This window comes from Neurospora tetraspora (assembly GCF_033439725.1).
Source record: "Neurospora tetraspora strain CBS 560.94 chromosome Unknown B0H65scaffold_6, whole genome shotgun sequence".
Taxonomy (NCBI): Eukaryota; Fungi; Ascomycota; class Sordariomycetes; order Sordariales; family Sordariaceae; genus Neurospora; species Neurospora tetraspora.
Window position 1 is genome coordinate 2,181,863 of NW_026944388.1, and position 20,700 is coordinate 2,202,562.

The 20,700-nt window shown below is 53.8% G+C and overlaps 7 protein-coding genes and 1 non-coding gene across 8 annotated transcripts; 4 read left to right on the forward strand and 4 right to left on the reverse strand.

Annotated features, from left to right (window-relative positions):
* Positions 1-214: 214 nt before the first annotated feature.
* Positions 215-2,254, forward strand: B0H65DRAFT_263591 (uncharacterized protein). The gene is made up of 5 exons (XM_062822656.1): positions 215-528; positions 664-873; positions 961-1,067; positions 1,141-1,416; positions 1,492-2,254. The coding sequence occupies exons 1-5, from the start codon at positions 318-320 to the stop codon at positions 1,939-1,941; spliced, it is 1,254 nt and encodes a 417-aa protein (XP_062679504.1). The 5' UTR covers positions 215-317; the 3' UTR covers positions 1,942-2,254.
* Positions 2,254-3,924, reverse strand: B0H65DRAFT_263549 (uncharacterized protein). Its single transcript, XM_062822653.1, has 2 exons — positions 3,604-3,924; positions 2,254-3,544 (listed from the first exon to the last, which is right to left on the reverse strand). Exons 1-2 carry the CDS (start codon positions 3,781-3,783, stop codon positions 2,567-2,569), a joined length of 1,158 nt encoding a protein of 385 aa, XP_062679505.1. The 5' UTR covers positions 3,784-3,924; the 3' UTR covers positions 2,254-2,566.
* A 200-nt stretch (positions 3,925-4,124) lies between these two features.
* On the forward strand, positions 4,125-6,579 carry B0H65DRAFT_541245 (putative S-adenosyl-L-methionine-dependent methyltransferase-domain-containing protein). The gene is made up of 4 exons (XM_062829170.1): positions 4,125-4,726; positions 4,787-5,065; positions 5,153-5,357; positions 5,463-6,579. The coding sequence occupies exons 1-4, from the start codon at positions 4,505-4,507 to the stop codon at positions 6,446-6,448; spliced, it is 1,692 nt and encodes a 563-aa protein (XP_062679506.1). The 5' UTR covers positions 4,125-4,504; the 3' UTR covers positions 6,449-6,579.
* Positions 6,580-6,719: 140 nt separating this feature from the next.
* Positions 6,720-9,677, reverse strand: B0H65DRAFT_472847 (uncharacterized protein). Its single transcript, XM_062827166.1, has 7 exons — positions 9,259-9,677; positions 9,033-9,121; positions 8,797-8,939; positions 8,588-8,734; positions 8,112-8,533; positions 8,016-8,052; positions 6,720-7,964 (listed from the first exon to the last, which is right to left on the reverse strand). The coding sequence occupies exons 1-7, from the start codon at positions 9,290-9,292 to the stop codon at positions 7,025-7,027; spliced, it is 1,812 nt and encodes a 603-aa protein (XP_062679507.1). The 5' UTR covers positions 9,293-9,677; the 3' UTR covers positions 6,720-7,024.
* A 560-nt stretch (positions 9,678-10,237) lies between these two features.
* On the reverse strand, positions 10,238-10,325 carry B0H65DRAFT_t366. Its single transcript has one exon. It is a non-coding gene; the product is annotated as a tRNA-Val (tRNA).
* A 227-nt stretch (positions 10,326-10,552) lies between these two features.
* Positions 10,553-12,182, forward strand: B0H65DRAFT_263675 (DHS-like NAD/FAD-binding domain-containing protein). The gene has a single exon (XM_062822657.1). The coding sequence runs from the start codon at positions 10,809-10,811 to the stop codon at positions 12,081-12,083; it is 1,275 nt and encodes a 424-aa protein (XP_062679508.1). The 5' UTR covers positions 10,553-10,808; the 3' UTR covers positions 12,084-12,182.
* B0H65DRAFT_431156 (uncharacterized protein) lies at positions 12,100-12,809 on the reverse strand (the record flags this gene model as incomplete). The annotated part of the gene is made up of 2 exons (XM_062824928.1): positions 12,100-12,278; positions 12,344-12,809. The coding sequence occupies 2 exons, from the start codon at positions 12,807-12,809 to the stop codon at positions 12,100-12,102; spliced, it is 645 nt and encodes a 214-aa protein (XP_062679509.1).
* A 357-nt stretch (positions 12,810-13,166) lies between these two features.
* B0H65DRAFT_498335 (peptidase family C50-domain-containing protein) lies at positions 13,167-20,411 on the forward strand. Its single transcript, XM_062827810.1, has 2 exons — positions 13,167-19,738; positions 19,796-20,411. Exons 1-2 carry the CDS (start codon positions 13,448-13,450, stop codon positions 20,012-20,014), a joined length of 6,510 nt encoding a protein of 2,169 aa, XP_062679510.1. The 5' UTR covers positions 13,167-13,447; the 3' UTR covers positions 20,015-20,411.
* Positions 20,412-20,700: the final 289 nt, after the last annotated feature.

The following is a 20,700-nucleotide window of genomic DNA, read 5'->3' on the forward strand; positions in this document are numbered from 1 at the left end:
TCCTCAGCCCAGATAACTCTCCTTCTTTCACAATTTCCAGCCGAAACCTGCCAGTTCACACGAGTATATCTTCAGTATCTTCCTTATTCCGAGTTTCAGATCTACTCTTGACCATCAAGGCTTGCCAGATTCTCATACCCAGTTTCCAATTCGACGCCAGGAATCGAATTTCTCGCTGGCTCACATGAACATCACGGATCACCATCGCTGCCAGCATCTTTATTCTTGATATCGTTACATTCTCCCCCATCTTCCGTCACGCAAGGCTCAAGTATTTGCCGTACATCAACCTCTAGACTTTCGCACACCTATCCAAAATGCCCAGAGGCAAAGCAGGCACTGGACGCCTCAGGCCAATCTTCAGAGGGCTCAACATAGCCATATCCGGCACGTTCCACGACCAATGGACGGACACCAAAATCTCCAGATGGGTTAATCTCCGGGCCGCCGAGTTCAGCTGGCGGATGAGTGAAGACGTGACACATCTCGTCTGCACGAAGGAGGAATTTGACAAGAAGGGGCCCAAAGGTGAGTTTTTTGGTTATCCCGATGAGACCATTCCATATTGACAGGAACGATGACATACATGGGTGACTGGACAGGATCCCTGGTATGGCGGCGTGGGACAAGAAACATGATACTGACGTATCCGGTCCAAATCAGTCAAACAAGCACTCGCACGGGCGTACAAGAAGGACAAAAAATGCCATATCGTCTCCTTGGACTGGCTTGAAGACTCGCTCTTCAAGGAGAAGCGTCTGCCCGAGGACAAGTACTCTCATGTGGCGACGCTTAAAGCCTTGAGGGACAAAGCGAGACTAGAGAAGAAGATTGCGAAGGGGGTAGAGGAGGAGGATAGGGCTGTGAATGAGAGTAAGTTTTGCCTGTGACTTACCATCCGCCGAAATTTGGAAATGCATTTGGAACGGCATTGTTGGCTAACATGTGTTTTCCAACCAGACTTTTACAATGTCTACTGGGATCCCACCGACTTCTTTCAGTACAACATAACCCTGTCCAGAGATGACGAGGAGATGGGTATCCTTGGGGAGAGATACGTGGTAAAGGTGAGCGGTCACCCCTTCTGAGATTCCCTTCCGTCGGACAAAATCTTGGACGTCTAATCCTCCACACAACCAGTTTGGTCCCTTTAGGCTTGAAAGACAACTAACATCAAGAAAGCTGTACGAATCCAACGCCCTCCCTCATCTCTACCACGTGGGCGTCAGATACTACAAAAGCAAAAAGGACACCATCCCGAAGCTCCACCGACTTAGCGAGACGCCGCGTGACTTTCAGCGGGAATACGAATCTTTCAAACGCTTTTTCGAGATCAAAGTCGGATACCCGTGGGATGAGAGACTGATCAGGGGCGTGGGGAGCTTGGGGGCGAAGTTCTTTTCTTATCAGCCACCGGTGAGTCTACTCTCTACCCCTTGCGATACCAAGCGTATGAACAACAAGACTAACGGAGAGATGTGATCGGAATAGACGGGCGGAAAACCAGTTGGTTGGGTCCCAGAGGAATACCTCCCCAAGGAGCCAACTCCGCCACGTGAGGAAGAAGTCAACACCAGCTCGGAGTCTATGCCGAACAGTCAACCTACTTTGGTACCCAACCCTGAGGCAGAAATCAACCCCGGCTCCGAGTCTATGACGAGCGCTCAACTTGTTCTGTCTCTCAGACCCAAAGTTACTCATGAAGAAGTGCCTACCGCTCCGTCGCAGGAAGGAAGTCAAGATCAAACGCATCAGAACGATCACAATCAGCACCACCATAATGAGTCTCAACTCACTACTATTTCTCCTCATACGCCCCGGCACGACACACAGAAGAATACACTGGAAACTTGCTGCTATATGAAGACAGCGGCGGCGGAAGTGTCATTGCCCACACAAACTGCAGACCCCACTGGAGGAAACGCAACAGAGTCACCGTAATACCAGTGGTGGTGGATGTTGAGGCACAGGTTGTCGTCTAGACAAAGTTGCGATTCAACGCCGGGAGTTGGCGAACGGACACAACAGACACTTTCCGAGAGGAGACCTCAGCTCAAAGGGAAAAAAAACTTGACAGACGAATCGGACAGGTATTATTGGACTTTAGGGACAAGGGCGCGTGGAAGGAAGTCATAGGTAGGGGAGACCGAGGACATACATATGTCAGCTCAGCAAAGCCGAGGCGGAAGTTTCATGGGGGACGGACGAAATGCAGACGGATGGTCGGTCCCTTGGACGGGTATGCCAGGCAAAAACACAGGTTCTTACTTATACGCCCGACGAGAACTTTTTTAGCATTGGAGAGATGGGAAGGCGGTTTCGTGTTGTCGGAGTTCGCTTTTAGCTACCACAGAGCCTTTCATTGACGAGCCATCAGCGTAGGAGCAATAAGGGAATCGTCGGCGATGGTATCCCGACTTCGGGTGTATTATTAGACCCTAGCGAGTTTAGTCCATAAAAGTATAGCGATGAATTACTATTCCCTCAACACAAACCTGCTCCCCCTCTCCTATGACCCTTTCCCCCTCTCCTCCTCTCACAAGTCCACAACAACCTTCGACCCCCATCAAAACCTCAACTTGGGCAACACAAAAACCACCAACAGCAACACCACCATCAACCCATAAACATAAGCATAAAGCATCATCCTCCCCCACCAACCCTCTCCCTCCGTCATCCTCTGCAACGTGCTCATCCTGCCCGTCACTTTAGTCATGCCTTGCTCCGTCTTATTCATCCCTTCCCCGGCCCTCTCCAGCGTTTCCTTGTCTTCCTCCAGATACGACGAAAAGGCCTGCGAGGATGCCTTTAGCTCGGTGGCGAGCTTGAGAATGGACTCGGAGAGAGCGTCTTGCTCGGCCCGCTGGGTGTCGAGGATGGCTTCGGCGGTGGCGGATATCGTCCCTGGTTGTGATGAAGAAGTTGTTGTTGTTGAGGGCGGGAGGAGGGAGGAGGATGTGGTTTGTGCTGTTGGCTTTTCGTTAATTGTGTCGTCGTTGTTGTTGTTGTTGTTGGGCTGTCGGCGGGGGCGGATTGTTTGTGAGGTGGTTGTTTCTGGGTATGGTTGCTTTTCTGAGAGGGGTTCGGCTTGTTGTTTTTTTGTCTCTTCCGTTGATACCTCCGCTCCTTTCTTCTCGTCCCAGTCCTGGTCGTGTGGCCGTTGTCCCTCTCCCTCTGCGTTTGGCGCATCTTCTGCTACCTGGTCCTGGTCATCGCCCCAGCCGTGTTCTTCTTCGTCCTCCACCAGTACTGGCGCACTCGGTGACTTGTTGGAATCCAGACTCTCGCTTGGTGTCGCTATTATGTCGGCAAGGATATCTTCACTGTCTGACGTATCTTCCCCATTATCACCCTCCCCTCCATGTTTGCTGGCCTCTTCTGCTGTGGCGATCTCGGCCAAGTCGCTCAGACGCTCCGTAAGTTGTTCGATGATTTCTCGCTTCCTGATTAAGTCGGTTTGGATTTCGTTCTTCCGGACATGGATCTTGACCCCTAATGCCTCCTGCTCTAACTTGGTGAGGAGTGATCGGGCATAGTTGATGTTCTGCGATTGTTCTGTTAGCTTGTTGAGCATGAACCGTAGGGTCCCGGGTGGCTTCATACTGCCTGCGCCTTCTCTCTTTCATACTCGCTTGCCCGTAGTCTGGCTTCGCGCTCGGCATCGGCGCGCAGGATAGTTTGTTGGAGGCGGTTGAGCAGTCGGGTCAGATCCGTCAGGGGATCTGCTGGGCGCGCAACCGGTGTAACGCCCGTTGTTGTTAATCCTGGGATATATCGAACCATTTTGTATGCCGTAAAGATATTGAATTGTTGCTTTGTGTTGTGATGTTCGTAGTTTTCCCGAATGCCGTCCCAAGGGTGGTTGATGACGATGTTTCAGGCGCAAGTTGAGGACATTGATGGACAAATGTCCTGTTGGACTTGGGACCACTGCAGCGCACTGTGAGGCGCGAGCTTGTGTGGGCCGACAGGGGCCTTCCGCGTGGCTTGAGAACTGACATCAGTGCAACGCTGCAGCTGCAGAGACAAGAGGAGCTTAACCAGCTCAGTCAACCCTAACCCCTGCCCTTGGACAGCAACTTTGAAAATGTGACCGCTCGAGCCTCGTCCCGTTCACAACATGAAGTGTGCAACCAGACGGCAACGAAGATCGAACGGTCTAGGGTATTATCGACAGACTATCAAATTCGATCATGCCATATTTGATATATGGTACACATGGAACAATCATGTAAAACAGAAAATATCCGCGGTCGATGGATATTGTATGGGGATCCACCGACTTACACAAAGAGGGTTAGGGTCCGGTTCTTATCGATTGGGATGAAATCCCCAAGAGCTCTCGAGAGAAGGGTGGTGGTGTATCACAAACCGGAAAAGGGATGAAAGCTCCCGCTAAACCGAGAGTTTAATATCCTAACTTACCTCCTCCTCCTCATTCCTTCTCGGTAGGAAAACAGTCGAGCCCAATTGCTGCTCAATTGTTCACCTATCAGCCACCACCATGACCCGGTTGGCCGTGACTCGTGCGCTGCGGAGCGTCCCGCGGGCCACCATCTTATCGAGACCACAGCTCCCCAGAACCCCATCTTTCAGGAACAGGGCTCCCCCATCTTTGGCCAACTACACCCGCAACCTATCAGTAACCGCTCGCCGTTTGAACGACGACGAGGATGAAAGAAAATGGTCAACTCCTCTGGCAAAGCAGCTGGCTGAGGCCATCACGGTATGCTAATTAGAAGGTCCCCAGAAAACTACAACAGAATGTACTGACATAAATATATAGGCAACCGGCCCAGTGCCGTTGGCCAGCTTTATGCGCATGTGTCTGACTGGCGACATTGGCGGTTACTACACCGGCGCCATCGAGAAATCGGAGCAGAACCGTGACCAGTTCGGCGTCCAAGGCGACTTTGTCACTTCGCCCGAGATCTCCCAAGTCTTTGGTGAGCTTTGCGGGCTTTGGTATGTCACCGAATGGCTAGCCCAAGGACGTCCGAGTAAAGGGGTCGAACTCATCGAGGTCGGCCCCGGTCGTGGTACCTTGATGGATGATATGCTTCGGGTATGTGATGTCTAGTGTCACTCACTCTCACCATATCCTCACTCAGTTCAGTCATGAAGACCGTGCTAATAGTAATGCGAACATCAGACAATACAAAACTTCCCAGAGATGGCTAAGAGCATCGACGCTGTTTATATGGTTGAAGCCAGTCCCCAGCTCAGAATAGCCCAGAAGAACTTGCTATGCGGAGAAGACGCCGCCATGAGCGAGTCCAAGGTCGGCTATCATAGTCACTGCAAGTACGGCAACATCCCCATCGTCTGGACAGAGACCATCAAGTCCATCCCCTATGGTATGTCATGTCCCTCGGGTCCCTTCACACTTCCCAACAACCTTATTTGTTCCTACACAAACCAAACAAACTGACACCCTCATCTTATCTTACCACAACCAACAGACCCCGAGAAAACCCCCTTCATCATGGCCCACGAATTCTTCGACGCCCTCCCCATCCACGCCTTCCAACTAGTCGAAGTGCCCCCCAGCGACCCCTCTCCCCCATCTTCCATCGCAACAATCACCACCTCCGGCCCCAAGGGGCAATCCAAAAAGCCCACCACCACAGGTCCAACCCTCGAATGGCGAGAACTCCTCGTCTCCCCCACTCCCCCCCATTCAACCCACCTCACCCTCCGCACGCCCCCCTCTCAAAACCCCCATCTAACCCCTCCCCCCGACTTCCAACTAACCCTCTCCCCCTCTCCAACCCGCCACTCCCTGCACCTCCCCGACCTCTCCCCCCGCTACCGCGCCATCAAATCCTCCTCCTCTTCTTCTCAAGTCCCCCTCCCCGACGGCACCACCCGCGCCGGCGGCCCCGGTTCCCTAATCGAAATCTGTCCCGACGCCTATTTATTCGCCTCCGACTTCGCCACCCGCATCGGCGGCTCTCCTTCGCACCCCAAACCTTCCGGTCCAAAGGGCGCAGCGCTGATACTAGATTACGGCCCGGGCGACGGCAGCGTCCCCGTCAACTCGCTTAGGGGAATCAGGAAACATCACCTCGTCAGCCCGTTCGCGGAGCCGGGCCTGACTGACCTCAGTGCGGACGTGGATTTCACGGCGGTTGCGGAGGCGGCGACGGATGCGAGCGAGGGGGTGGAGGTGCATGGGCCTGTGGAGCAGGCGTGGTTGTTGGAGGGGATGGGGGGGCGGGAGAGGGTTGAGCACTTGTTAAAGGTTGGACTGGCGAAGAGGCCGGGATCATCCGAAGGGGAGGAGGAGGAGAGGGAGAAGTTTGTGAGTGATTTGAGGAGGAGTTGGGAACGGTTGGTGGATCGGGGACCGAATGGGATGGGGAGGATATATAAGGCTTTGGCGATTGTGCCGGAGAATGATGGGAGGAGAAGGCCGGTTGGGTTTGGGGGGGATGTTGTTATGTAGTAGATTTATAGCAAGTGTTGTGTGTCATTCAGTGAGGAATGTGCTCAGCAGCTCCTGTGTCCTGAATCCAGCCAGGCTAGCTTGTACCATAATAGTAGCAAGAAATTCAGAATGAAAAGTTCATGAACGGCAGTATACTATCCATATCCTACCTAGCTAGAAACTACTTTCCCTATATAAACAAAGAGGGAGGAGGAGCTCACACTAACATTATACAGCATGAACAAGTTGAAAAACTAGTTACTATACTCCATAGACACCAATTGAACGCTTTCCCTTGCTTGCCTTGGCTATGCTTTCCTTCTTTCTTCTTCTTCAAGTTGCTTGCTTGCTTGCTTGCTTGCTTGCTTGCTTGCTTGCTTGCTTGCTTGCTTGCTTTTTCGTTTCATTCCCCATTTGAAGCTATCATCGTCGTTCCAATCATCCATACGTGTCCAACAATTACTTACCCCAACATTGACTTTCATTATAAATCGGTGAGAAAGGACGTATGTTCAAGGACTTGGTCTGGCAGTATAACCCAGTGAGAGAGAGAGACGTAGAAACTTTGGACCAAAACTCTCAAAACTCTGACGCCTACGACCTAGCAGCCTCGAGCTCCAGTTCCAACTGTCTGATTCTCTCGCTCTGATCCTGCGGGCCGGGTCCGACCCTCTTCTTGAGGGTCTCGACCTCGGTGGCGAGATGGCTGATGATCTGACTCTGGGCCTGGATCTTGTCGCTCTGGGCACCAATGACCCTGCTCTGCTGCTCAAGGAGCTGCGTGATCTGGGCAAGAGAGGCCTCGACAGATCCCACGGCCGAGGAAGCGGCAGCGGCAGCAGGGAAGGATGTGGCAGGAGCAGGCGCAGGGGCGGCGGCGGTGGTGGTCCTGACGGGCGAGGCAAGCTTCTGGACTGGGGTAGCGGGAGGGAGAGATGTTCGCACGGGAACCGGGGCGGCGGCTCTAGGAGCGGGGCGCGGAACCTCCTCGAAGGGAGAGGACTCGCCCTCACTTGGCTCGGCGTCCTCGTTATCCTGGAACTTGTTCGCAATAGCGGACATGGAGGCCTTCTGGTCCGACACGCTCGGCGGGGGCGCGCGGGCAGCAGATGGGGGCGTGGACTCCCTCTTGGGCACGGGGGCCTGGGCAGGAGACGAGAAGGCAGTAGGAGGCTTGTAATCAGCGGGAACCTCCCTGGGTGCGGTACCCTCGTAGATGCTCTCCATGTCGATCTTGGCCGGGATGCCGTCCTTGCCGTCGAACCACTCCTTGGCGGACACAGCGGGCTTGAGGCCGGTCGCAGGGGGGTAGATATCGGACTGGAAGGTCTCGGCACGACGGGGAACGGTGAAGGAGACGGGCTCGATGTACTGATCGTTGACGGTCTTGTAGGCCCTCATGATTTCGTTCTCGTGGACGTTGACACCACGGCGAGGCACGAAAGCGATACCTCTCTGGGGGTCGCCGGACTTGTACTCGGCCAGGAACTCCAACTTGTCGTTCTCATACTCGAAATAACGGATGTTGCCGTCACTGCGAACGTTAGCATACTATCGTGTCTATCTTGGGTTGCGCCAAACTTACCCCTTGCCAGCAAGGTACAGGCAGTTAGAGCCGTCATCTACGCAACCACAGTTAGCTTCGGCGCATACAAGAGCAGCAATTCAAGCAGTGACTTACCCCAGAAAGGCATGCAGACACCAGAGATGGAGTCGAGCGAGCTGAAACCACCGATGGGGTCCTGCCTGCCAGGCTCCCACAGGGCAACCTGACGGTCACTCATCCTGGAGAAACCAGTGGTAGCGATACGGTTGTGTTCACCCAGCCACACAGCGCGACTGTTCTTGGCGCCCTCGTGGCCCTGGTATTCGTGGACTGCGGACTGCTGGCGCACATCCCACACGCGCAGCTTCTTGTCGCGAGAGGTGGTGACAAGCATGGTACCGTTGGCGCTCCACGACAGAGACTGCACAATGTCGGGGTGCTTGAGGGCGATGGGGGCTTGGCCGGTCTCGACATCCCAGAACTTGACCGTCAGGTCGCCAGAGGTCGAGGCGAGGATGTTTTCGGCGGCGGGGTTGAAGAGGACATGGCCGACCTTTCTGTATTTGTGTGAGCACAAACCTTCTGGATATTACTTTGGGTGTAGATCATACCTCGTGTGACCAGAGAGCTTGCTGACGGGTGAGACATCGGCTGGCTCTTCGGCGTCTGTGTAGAGGGTGAAGTTCTCGGGGACCTGCCAGATAAACACCTTTCCATCGTCCGAGGCAGAGGCGATCAAGCGGTCGTTGAAGGGGTTCCTAAGAGGAGCTTAGGTCAGATTATCTTGTCGGGTCGTTGTAGCGCATGTGTAAGAGCGTACCAGTCAGTGTCGAGGACGGCGGCGGTGTGGCCACGGAACAGCGGTATTTGGTCGGGAAGCTTGCCGCGCTCGTTGAGGGGGATGACGGCGAAGGCGCCACCACCGCTCGACTCCCAGTTCACGGCCAGGTACTCGGGGTTGGCCTAGGTGTAGACGATATAAGGTCAGTATAACGACTACGGAGGCTATCGATAGGGCGCAAGTGGTGGAGAGGAGCGTAGTGTATAAGTAGGTACCTTTATGAGGTTGGTGTCCCAGGCATTGTGACTGATGCGGAGGTTGTCATAGCAGAACTCCTTGCGCGTGGGCTTGCCGAAGACGTGTCCTAGCAGTCGCGGCTATCGTGTCAGTCTCTCTCAAGCTCGTCGCGACTCCTATCGTGGATACGGCGCTACCTCTGGAGCTATCCGTCCAGCTGGTGTGCTAACGGGACTCGGGGAGAAAGACGGGGGATCGACATACGATACTTCGACGCTCTGACGAAACGGCCGGACATCGGGAGGAATTAAGGCAGTAAGCTGCTAGCTGGTAGCTGGTATGAATAAGGGAATAATGAGCAGTGTTGGGTCCAGAGACTTGGACTCGATTATGGATTACTGTAGAGCTGAGATAGGGGGGAGTTGTTTTGTTTGGTGGTTTGGGAATCGATACCGGCCGATGGGGTACCTGCCAGTAATAAACCAGGAGGTTAGAGAGGCGGGTACTTGACCGATACTTGGCCCTGCCTGCAGCGACTGTCGGTTGACTGCTAAACTGACTAGGCCATCCCGGGCTGGCGCGGCTGAGTCGGCGGGGACCCGTCCCTGTTCAGCTTGGCTTCGGCGCATGTTCCAGGGCAGCAAGCTCGCTCTTTATCCGGTCCACTTCCCCACTGCCCCTCCGTGTTCCAACGTTCGATGGACCATTCACACGCCATCGCCAATTGGACCTGAAGGTTCAAGTCCGCTCGCATCTGACAATGGATGAGATCCAACCGTTTGGCCGGTCTGGTGTGCTTATTGCATTGTGCGAATGGCAGCCATTCAGGAGCTTGTCCAGTATCTTCGCATAGCTGTCTGAAATCAAAGGGTGAGGCATCATGTATTCGCTGGAACCATATGGGACACTGCATACAAACAAACTCGAAAAGGGGTTCAGGAGACACGCATTGAGTGTTGATCCATCATGTTGACACAGCACCATGCCGCGCAACAATGTTATGTTACAAACTAGTAGTTGCGCAAATGCATGTGTTCAACGAAGTAAACAGAGCTTTCGAATCTTCACTAAACTAATAAAGGTCGATTTGAAGCTTCCAGGTTTAGTTGGAGCTTTCTCCTAATCACATTTATGGACGCCATTAGTTTCAACGCCCGAGAAAAAGAAAACAAAACAGAACTGCTAAAAAGAAAGAAGAACAGGTGGATTTTTAAAGCTGGGTTCGGGAAAAAAGTCAAAAAACTAGTCGTACTGGGGATCGAACCCAGAACCTTCTCGGATCAGATTCAACTAATGTGAACGAGAAATCATAACCATTAGACCATACGACTTTGTTGAAAATCAGCGCCAGATTAGCGTCTTATGTAGATAGGAACCCAGCCACCCACCAAGCGAGGGGCGGGACAGGATCCCGTAATGCTCAACAGGAACACAGGATAGGCACGCCTCTTCAATCAAAGTGTTGCAATTAGAAGACTGTGTGGAAAGCTTCAATGGTGATTTTATCATGTTCAAAGATAATCCGTTAGTTGTCAATGACCATCTTTCTTCGAAAGGGGTGAGTAAACAATGTCCCTTGATCCGTAAAGCATCCAAATGCCAAGGTGGTCCAAGCTCCTCAGACCTTATTCGGTGACAGCACTGAACCGATCTCTCCAACTGCCACTACGATTCTGCATCTGGAGACAAACTTCACAACAACCAACATGACTCGGAAGACTTGACATTTGTAAAAAGCGGCGCGCGCCGCCTCGTGACCCCTAACAACTAATACTACCATTTTCGGATCCGAAAAATCCAACAGAACATCAAATATGTCCTCCCTTGCGACAACAGCAGCCGGCACCCTCCGAATGCGGATTCCCTACCGGGAGCTTCCTCCCCCGACCACCATTATTCCTGCCACTGCCACGACCCTCCCCGGCGCCGTCGCTGCTCTCAAGTCATTCCTCACCACCCCCCCGCCGTCCGGGTTACCCGACCGAACTGTCATCCTCACCGGCGCCGGCCTTTCCGTGGCCAGCGGCTTAGCCGACTACCGCGGCGTCAACGGCACTTACCGGGTTAACAAGAATTACAAGCCCATTTTCCACCACGAGTTCCTCACCAGTCACGAGACGCGCCAGCGATACTGGGCACGGAGCTACATCGGATGGAGGGGTCTGGGACGGGCCGGCCCGAACCCGGGACACCACGCGATCCGGGACCTGGGGGACCTGCTCGCCCAGCGCTACAGCAGTGGCGGCGGCGACCAGAACAGCAACAAGAGCATCACGGGCGTGATCACGCAGAACGTGGATTCCTTCCACAAGATGAGCCATCCGGAAATACGAACCGTCGAATTGCACGGGAGTCTAGCCTCGGTTGTTTGTACATCGTGCAAGAACCAGTTCCCTCGAGACGAGTATCAGACCACACTGGCCAGGCTCAACCCCATCTGGGCCGATTTCCTTCGCGAGGCGCTGGCGTCGGGAGCCCTGGAGACGGAGGATATCGAGGAACGGAACAAGAGGGGGATCAAGATGAACCCGGATGGCGATGTGGATCTGGCCGAGGCACCTTACACCACGTTTCGTTACCCAGCATGCCCGTCATGTTTGAAGGAGCCGCCGCGCCTCGGAGATGGTACCAAGACACGGGTGGAGATTGACGCAGATGGCGCCTGGATACCGTCCAGCACTGCGGGAGTTCTCAAGCCGGCGGTGATCATGTTTGGAGAGAGTATAAGTGCCGAGGTCAAGCGAGACGCGGAAAATGCCATCGACAATGCCGGACGAATGCTCATCCTGGGCACCTCCCTGGCGACCTACTCGGCCTGGCGGTTGGCACAGCGGGCTAAACTCCGGGGAATGCCAATTGCCATTGTGAGCATCGGTGGTGTGAGGCGCGAAGAGATGTTCTTTGAAGATCTGGACCCTAAAATGGCCGGTTTTCATGGGGTTAGAGTGGAGATGGCTACTGAAAAGCTATTACCGGCGCTCGTGGAGGAGCTCAAAAGTTATAACAATGGAGCCATGGTGACCGAGGTGCCCATTGGTACGGCGTTTACGAGCGGGTCCCCTAACGAGCGCCCGTCTTTAATAGAATAATAGACGTGCTGTCATCTTAGAAGAAGGCACCCTTGAGGGCTGCGGGAGAAATCTTGGGCGTTGTCTCCGTTTCGGTCTGGGTCTGCGTTTGGGGTTGTTCCTTTGCAGGCTCTGGCTTGGCTTGCTGGGCAAGTTTCGCTGCCTTTTGTTGCTTTGCCTTGTGCATGATTTCTTCGCGCTCGATTTCCTTGAGGACTGTTATGGGATCATGATGTCAGCCGGTCTTCTCCGTATCGCAGTTTCATCTGATTTTGACGTACCTTCATCCCAAGCAGCCTCCTTCTCCGGATCACCAGTGCCCAGCACCTTCTCAACATCCACCTCTTCTCCCTTCTGTATCCTCTCGACCACCTCGCGCAGGGTATTAATTCTCACATCGGCCTGGCGCGAAAAGGCGGCAAAGTCCTTCTTGAGAGAAATCATCTGGATAGCCATGGATCCAATCATTAGAAAAATGATGATAAAAAAGGTGGCCGGGTTCCACTCGTTCGATTTCGGCATCTTGGTGTGGTGGATGGAGTCATCGCCGAATCGCAGAAACTTGGGAACCAGCGACTTCCAAAAGGACACTTTGGCGACTCTAGGGACGATTACATCCGGGGCGCCGCTCGCAGCGCGGATCGAGGTCGAAAACGAAGCTCGAAGAACTGTCGAGGGAACTTGACGACGGAGCAAGGCCGCATGCGCATTGCGCCCAAGGCGCTGAGGAAGAGCAGTTCGGTGCATGGCAGCGATTCGAAAATGTCGAGTTGTCTTGGATTGGAAGAGGGTGGCTGTTGAAGCTCGAGTAGGATTCAGACGGATCGCGGCAGCTGTCCAAGTCAAGTGTTGCTGAAGAGAAACTGAAGAGAAAGTGAGAAGACTCGAAGCTTCGTTCTTCGGCAAAAGTTCACTGCAGTTGCATTGACACTGCACCAAAATCCCAGAAGTGACGTCCCGCACGGCAGGCAAAGGTGGGGTCTTTCTGTCATTCTGGCTGGCCAATGCGCCCCACGTCGCCGGCGTCCTGTCTTCAGCAGCGAGGTACGTACCCTTCGTACCTTGCCGTCCTTGTATTGCAGTTGCCCGGGCAACTCGTTGAATCTTTGTTGCGACCAAGTCAACATCCCGCCAACAAGGGTTCTTCCCCGTCGTTGGTATCCGGACTCGTGGCCGGGGGAGTAGCTCCATTCTTGGACACCAATTCGCGATCCACCTTACCTTACCGTTTGCTTCCACTTCCATTTACACAGCATACGATCCAACCATCCTTCATGCACTACACTCTTTTCCCGTCTTTTGGTGTCCCTAGTCCTACGTTATAGGCGATGACATGATTAGGAATCAGCCCATTAGACCCTCTTTCTCTACATTACGACAGCTTCATGGATACGATACATTCGCAAGCTGACGCCGTGCGCAGCGCCGTCTCTTCGGTGACAACATGTACGCCTACCATCACAGCTCTTCTCAAGAGCCTCCTCTTACCCAAAGACGATGCCACGGCCGCGACCGAAACAACAACAAAGACAGCACCAACAACGAGACCGCGATCGAGAGCAAACAACACGACCACCAAGGCCGCCGCCGCAGCAAAGAAAGATGATGGACTCTCGCCCAAGGAAAAGGCAACATTGGCCACCCATGTTGTCAACGGAACCCTTCGCGCCCTGAGCGAGTATGCAAAGAACCCAGCAACTACTGCGAGACCCCCAACGCCCACCAAGCGGCCAGCGCCCCAAGAGGAGGAATTGTTAAGGTCAGCCACGACGAGAAACCCGCTTCAACGATGTAGCTCTACAAACTCGACACCACTATCCCCCCTACAGCCTCGCGCCCTTAACAGGGTCACCACTTCTCCGGCCCTCTCGAAGCGCTCCCTTTCGCCAGCCAAAGCCCCGAAGCATGACACGAACCTCCTCGCCACGGTCGAATGTGCTCGCGTTGCTTTGGGCGCCCTGCGCCAGTTACACACGTCCAGCAAGCTCACGCTCCCGGAGCTACAACTCGAGACCGGCATGTCTTCTCTAATCGCCAGGTTGATTACACTAGGACTACACGATCAAGCTCTCAAGGAACTGCGTATCTTGAAGAAGAGACTGGAGACATCGTCCAGTTCGACGACAATAAAGAAGCCGACTAAGACGACTGCTACCGAACCACCCAAGACGGCAGCGCAAGTATATGCGGAGATACTCGATTTTGGCCAGGTGAAATCCTCGGGGCCAGCCCTTGCTCTCGTCATTACAACACAAATACAGGCATTGCGCCTCCTTTCTGCGAACAAAAAGCCAAATGCGATCGAAGCCATCATCCCACTCCTACGCCAGGACCATAGCTCATCACCAACTGCCCTCCTCCTACGGTCAGCGACTGATAAGGGCGCCGATGTTGCCAAGATTGCCCGCCAGATGGAAACTCTGGCACAATGCATGATATCGTTGACCCCAAGTGCTGCCAGCAAGGACGACACGCTCAGCATAGAACCGCGGCTTAGTATCTCCCCGGTATCCGCCATCGAGCTGCAGGCCTTTGCTTTGGAGACGAGAATACAATGGTGGAAGTTGGCCAAACATAAGGGTGATGCGGAAAAGGAAATCATCATGCCTCTATCTCGGTACATGGGCGCCTTCGTGCGTCGGAGCCAGGAGAGTGAGCGCTCTTCTTATGCTACTTGCCTCTCAGTCTTCACCAGGGTTCGCTCTCAGCTCGATACTTACGGAGCACAACTCTCTGAAGCTTCACGGACACCTCTTTCTCAGATTTACCAGGTTTTGGCGGTTCTGGCACGAGAGGCGGGAAAGTTGGCAGATGCGGTTTCTTGGGCGACGAAGCTCAAGGAAGGGGTCGATCCAAAGGTGGACTCTGTCGCCAAGATATGCTCCATCTCAGCGCAACTATTGTCCCTCCAGCTCAAGGACCCGGTAAAGTACTGTCATGATAACCAGCTTCTCGAGGAGGTAGTTGCTGGTCTCTCAGGTCCCCTGCGGGGTGATTCCAGCGACCTCGACGAGCTGCTCAATAATGTCTGCTCCGTCAGGAGGGCAGCGATGAAGCTTCTTCTTGCCCTGCTGAAAAAGGAAAGTGATGGGTTTGCTGATTTTACTTCCAATTGCCGAGAATCTCTAGAATCATTTGTCCTCCAATGTCCTCGTTTCTGTTTACGATGGCTCGGTAAACCCCCGGAGCCCAAGAGCAGCACCAAGGACTACCTCAGATACGAACAGCGCCGTCAACTACTCCTACAGTCTATACAGCATACCCTCGACTCATCATTCATCATCGTCAAGACCCGCCTCGAAGAGAAGAGGCTGGCCTGGGATTTTATGGATTCGCTTCTCAATGATTGTCTTTTGCTCTTGGAATACATAGGGGACATGGGTGCTGCTGGCTCGCAGAGCATGTACCATGTCAAGATTTCACACTTTTACTATCTACAGTACAATGTATTACGACAACAATCTACCGGACCCAAGGATGTGGCGCCCTTACGAGCTCTCCGTCGCTCGATCGATTGCGTGAAACACAGATCGGCAGCAGAGAAAGACAAGGCGCAGCTCATCCTGAAGTTGGAGCGGATGGCCGAGCTGGCTCGGACATTGGGCAGGAATGAGCAGGCTCTCGCCGCGCTACAGACAATTAGAACGAGCATGTTGGATGATGGTATCCTCGGAAGCGTTGCTGGCGCACTAGCGACAGATTCGCCGCTCATCGTGTGGCAAAGGGACGAGAAGGCCGAGACTCTGTCCCGTGCTCTGGTTGCTATCGCGAAGATGGAGCATGTCTTCATGGATTGGACGGTGGATCTACCAGAAGCCGAACAATCTGCCGGACTCGAACACCGGTTGCACTACATTCTGCTGGGTGGCAATCCAACCATGAGTGGGAGAAAGAGGGAGGAAGAGATTACTCTCGAGCACCCTGTTGTGGATGCCTTGCTCCGCATCTATATCCCGACACGGTATCCCATACGAAGACTCAGAGTGCTTTTGGCGCTCCTGAGCTCTGCCATTGGGAACCAGCGGAAGGTACCCGAGTTGCTTGCTATCACTAGGGATGCTACGCAGGTGGAACCGGATAACCTTGGTGAGGATGCTGGATTAGCCCGCTTTGTGCCGCATATGGGAGCATTCTATCACTCTATCACAGCATTGTCGGATGGTTACTCTGATCTTGGAGCGGTTCAACGATGCCTTGAGACGTGGAAGTCGATCGTCAAGTCTTGCCAAACCAAAACGGATGTGGAGCGATCAATCGACGATATCCCTGGTCTTTTGGATCATCTGCAGGCTATGGCCGACTTTCTGCGGTTGAGCGGTCACGATAACATGGTAGCTATGGTCCTGGAACTGACGGCGGATATCGCCAAACTAGCAGACGGCCCCAGGCTGGAAGACATTATTCAGCATGCCTCAACGATGGCTCTGCAATACACCAATCTCGGCCAGTCCATCAAAGCTGAACAGACTTTCGCCGAGACACTACAGTATCTGAAGAAGCAAGCTGACTTACCCGGTGACGCGGTTGCCACTTTCCACCTCTCGTGGACGGAACACTTCATCGCCGTTGGTGATCTCACTCAAGCAGAATACCATCTCTCTCAGGCCCGGGCTGCAGTCGAGGCTGAAGCTGTTCCAGGAAAGGTCTCCCGTGCTCGGCGGAAATATCTGGTAGCCTATGCTTCCTACCTTCACTCTCTCGTTACTCAGGAACGCGGTGAATCTCACCATGCCCTGGTCTATGCTAGAGAGAGCGTCCGCTGCATCTTTCAGGACTGGGTCAAGGTAGAACAACAGTTAGCAGCAGCGAAATCATCCGCCCGTTCGTCAACCGATGACTCAGCCATGTTCAATACCGACGACGCCACTTGCGATCTTTCGGCCACCGGCAAAGAGACGCCTTACCTGGGACCAGAGTCGTGGAAACTTGCCCTTACTCTGTACCGAAACACTCTACGCTTGTCTTCCATCTACGCACACCTGGGTATGTTCCAAGAGACGATGTACTACGCGGAGCAGGCACAGAAGATCGCCAATAGCGCCAACTCGGAGATTCTCAAAGCTGGCTGCGCGACCTGGATGGGCTCGGTGTACGTCAAGGCGGCCAACATCCCCAAGGCGATGGAGATGTTGCAGGAGGCAGCTAATCTGCTACCGGAGGAAAGCAATTCGTATTCTTCGGCCGTGCTGGCTTGCCAGATTGGGGCTATGTGCTTGGATCTGAAGAGCTTTGAGGGTGCCGAGGCGATGATTGGGAGGGCGGAGGCGATTTTGGAAGGGTTGATGGAGGTTAGTGCTACGTCGGTGCCGGTTGCTGGGGAGAAGACGGAGGATGAGGAGAAGGGGACGGCCATGAAGGGAGTCAAGGGACCTGCGGCTGTAAGACAACTGTCGAAGGCGGTGAAGAGTGGACATTCGAGACCTGCGCTTGCGGCGAGACCAAAGACGGCGGCACCTGTTCCTTCCCCTCAGCCTGTTGAGGATGCTCAGCTTTCGAAACTCAGAGCGGCCATCATGGTGCAAAAAGCAACGGCGAAGCTGGCGAAGAAGGATTGGAATTCGGCTTTGGCGATGCTTGATGGAGTCAAAACGCGGTCCAAGAAGTCGCTGTCTGCGATCATCTCGGATGAGCAGATCATCATGGCGTCCTGTCTGCTGGGCATGAGCATGGAGCAGATGGCCCACGATCCGGTGTTTTCGGTCATTCACGACTCCACCATTTCATATCCTGCTGTTTCTGATTCCCATGGAAAAGATAGGGTTTCTGGAGGTCACCCAGCTGTTCTTCAGGAGAGAAGGCGGGTTGCCACTAAGGATACCACAGATCAGGAAAAGGCGGAGTATGTGGATAATCTACGCCAGGCGCAGCAAGCCCTTCTCGAGGCCCATGCCGTGGCCACAGTCTGCGGTGACTCAAGTCTCATTCACAAGATCTCTGTGATGCTGCAGAATGTCGGTCTCCTTCTTTCCGCTACGGCATCATCTGGGAAGGCCAAGGCATCCACCCCTTCTGGACACACTGCCTATTCCGTCGAGCTGGGCCGAAACCTCACGTGGCGCAGAGAACGCAAAGCTCTCACGCTGGAGAAGAACGGACCCAAGACTGATGCATACAGCTGGCCTAATTTCACGGACTTGCCTGTTGAGCCCCTTGGTCGGATGAGTCTGGGCTTCTCGCTGGACCTGCAAAAGTTCCAGAGAGACTACATCGACATTATTCCCAAACCTTGGAGTGTGGTGTCTATCTCACTGAGCGACAACAAGCACGATCTGTGCATCACCAAGCTACAGGCAGGTTGCACACCCTTCGTTCTTCGACTTCCCCTTGATCGTGCCAGCTCGCGCGACGCAGACAATGAGGTGTTCAACTACCAGCAGGGAAGGGCTGAGTTGCTGGAAATTATTCGCTTGGCCAACGAAACTTGCCACGATGCCCGAGACTTCTCTGTGAAGGGCGCCAAGACTGCTTGGTGGGCAGACCGTGAGGCGTTGGATAATCGCATGAAGGATCTGTTGACGAACATTGAGCAGATCTGGCTCGGCGGCTTCAGGGGTATTTTCAGCCAGCACCAGACTCAAGGCGGCAAGAGGAAGGAGTTGATGAACAAGTTTGGGGCGACATTCGAAAACATGTTGGACAAGTATCTTCCCAGCCGGAGACAGGTGCATCATCGCGGGAAGAATGCTGGCGGCGGTCAGGAGCCGCGGTCAGAGAAAGTCACCGTTGATCCTCGCATCTTGGAACTCTTCATCGGTCTTGGCGATGCCACTGCCACTTCCGGCGGCCAGAACGTCGATCTCGACGAGGAACTCACCGATCTCCTTTATTTCGTTGTCGACATCCTCCAGTTCCACGGCGAGCGCAACGCCTACGACGAGATCGACTTTGACTCCATGGTCGTCGAAATGCTAGACGCCCTGCACGCCTATCACGCGGCTGTCAACGAACTCGACGGGGGCGGCGACGAGCACGCTCACACCATCCTCATGCTCGACAAGGCTCTGCACGTCTTCCCCTGGGAGTCTCTCCCGTGCCTGCAAAACCTAGCCGTATCCCGCATGCCTAGTCTAGGCTGTCTTCGCCGCGCCATTCTAGACATGAAGGCCCCTAGACCTGCTCATGCTCAACCAACAAAGGAAGAAGACGGCGACTCAATAATGTTGGACGCCGACACCATTCCCACTGGGACATCACCATCCCACCAACCCCAAGGCCACCACGCCTCTTCTGTCAGAGGCACCTACATCCTCAACCCCTCCTCCGACCTCCTCACCACTCAAAAGACCTTCAGCCCCCTCCTAACCTCCCACCTCGGCCCCTCCCCCTCATCATGGACATCCATCACCGCTCGCCCGCCCACCGAGTCCGAATTCGCCTCGGCGCTCACCAACTCCGACATCTTGTTATATTTCGGCCACGGCTCCGGCGCCCAATACATCCGCGGCCGCACCATCCGCCGCCTTTCCCCGCGCTGCAAGGCCACGGTCCTGCTGATGGGCTGCAGCTCCGCCAAGCTGAACGAGGCAGGCGAAGGGTTCGAAGTCTATGGTCCGGCGTGGAATTACATGATGGCGGGCGCGCCGGCGGTGGTCGGGACACTGTGGGATGTTACGGATCGGGATATTGATCGGTTTACGGGCAGGGTTTTGGAGGAGTGGGGACTTTTGGGGAGGGGGGTTTTTAGTGAGGGGGAGGAGAGGAGGGAGAGGGAGAAACAGAAAAGGAAGGGGAAGGGGAAGGGTTTGGATAAGGGGGATGATGATGGAGGTGAGAAGAGGGAAACGACGGAGGGTGAGTGTGAGGGAGATGGATATGGAGATGGTGAAGAGAAGAACGGGAAGAAGAAGAGTTTGGTAGAAGCGGTGGCCAGCGCGAGGGGAGCGTGTCGGTTTCGCTATGTCACTGCGGCTGCTATTGCTGTTTATGGTATTCCTGTTTATCTTCAGCAATGAGCATCAATCAGGAGAAAGACAAAAGTCTGATTTTGGGGGGTTGCTTCGTTGGTTGGGAAAAAGCGGTATTGGTATGGTATGGCGAAGCATATCTTAGATGTGTCTGTCTGTGTTTGTGTGTTGTGTCTGGGTAGTGTTGTGGGTATGAAGGGCTTGTGGAAGGGCAGCATCGAAAAATGATGGCTGTTTTTCTTGTGTCTTGTTTCTCTTTTAGAAAGGAGGGTTTAGCTTGTTTTGTTTTTGTTTTCCTTTGCTTTGCTTTTGGTCTTATGGATTATGATGACGTGCGTTGGGTTTACCTTACTTAGCTTTGTATAGCCTGCGCGGCGCGGAGTTTCGAGTGCATTGTTCGGTTATAGAGAGATGATTGTGATGAGAAATGGTATGGTATGGGAATGAAGATTATGATTTATACTTTTCTGTCTTTCTGTGGTGCCGTGACTGTCGTGTTTGTGAGTTCAAAGTTCGTTCGGACTTGGTGATTTCACGAATGCTAGTAAAGTTTTCATGCTCTAAATATCACAATAGACAGACACTAACGAGCACAAAATGGTAAGTAAGTGCATTGTAATATGTACGTGTGTGTCATTTATGTTCATCGATCAAGTCAAGTATTTACAGAAGAAGCGAAAAGTCTCCTCTCGAGACACCTTTCATCACCATCACCGAGACCTATCCCACCAATC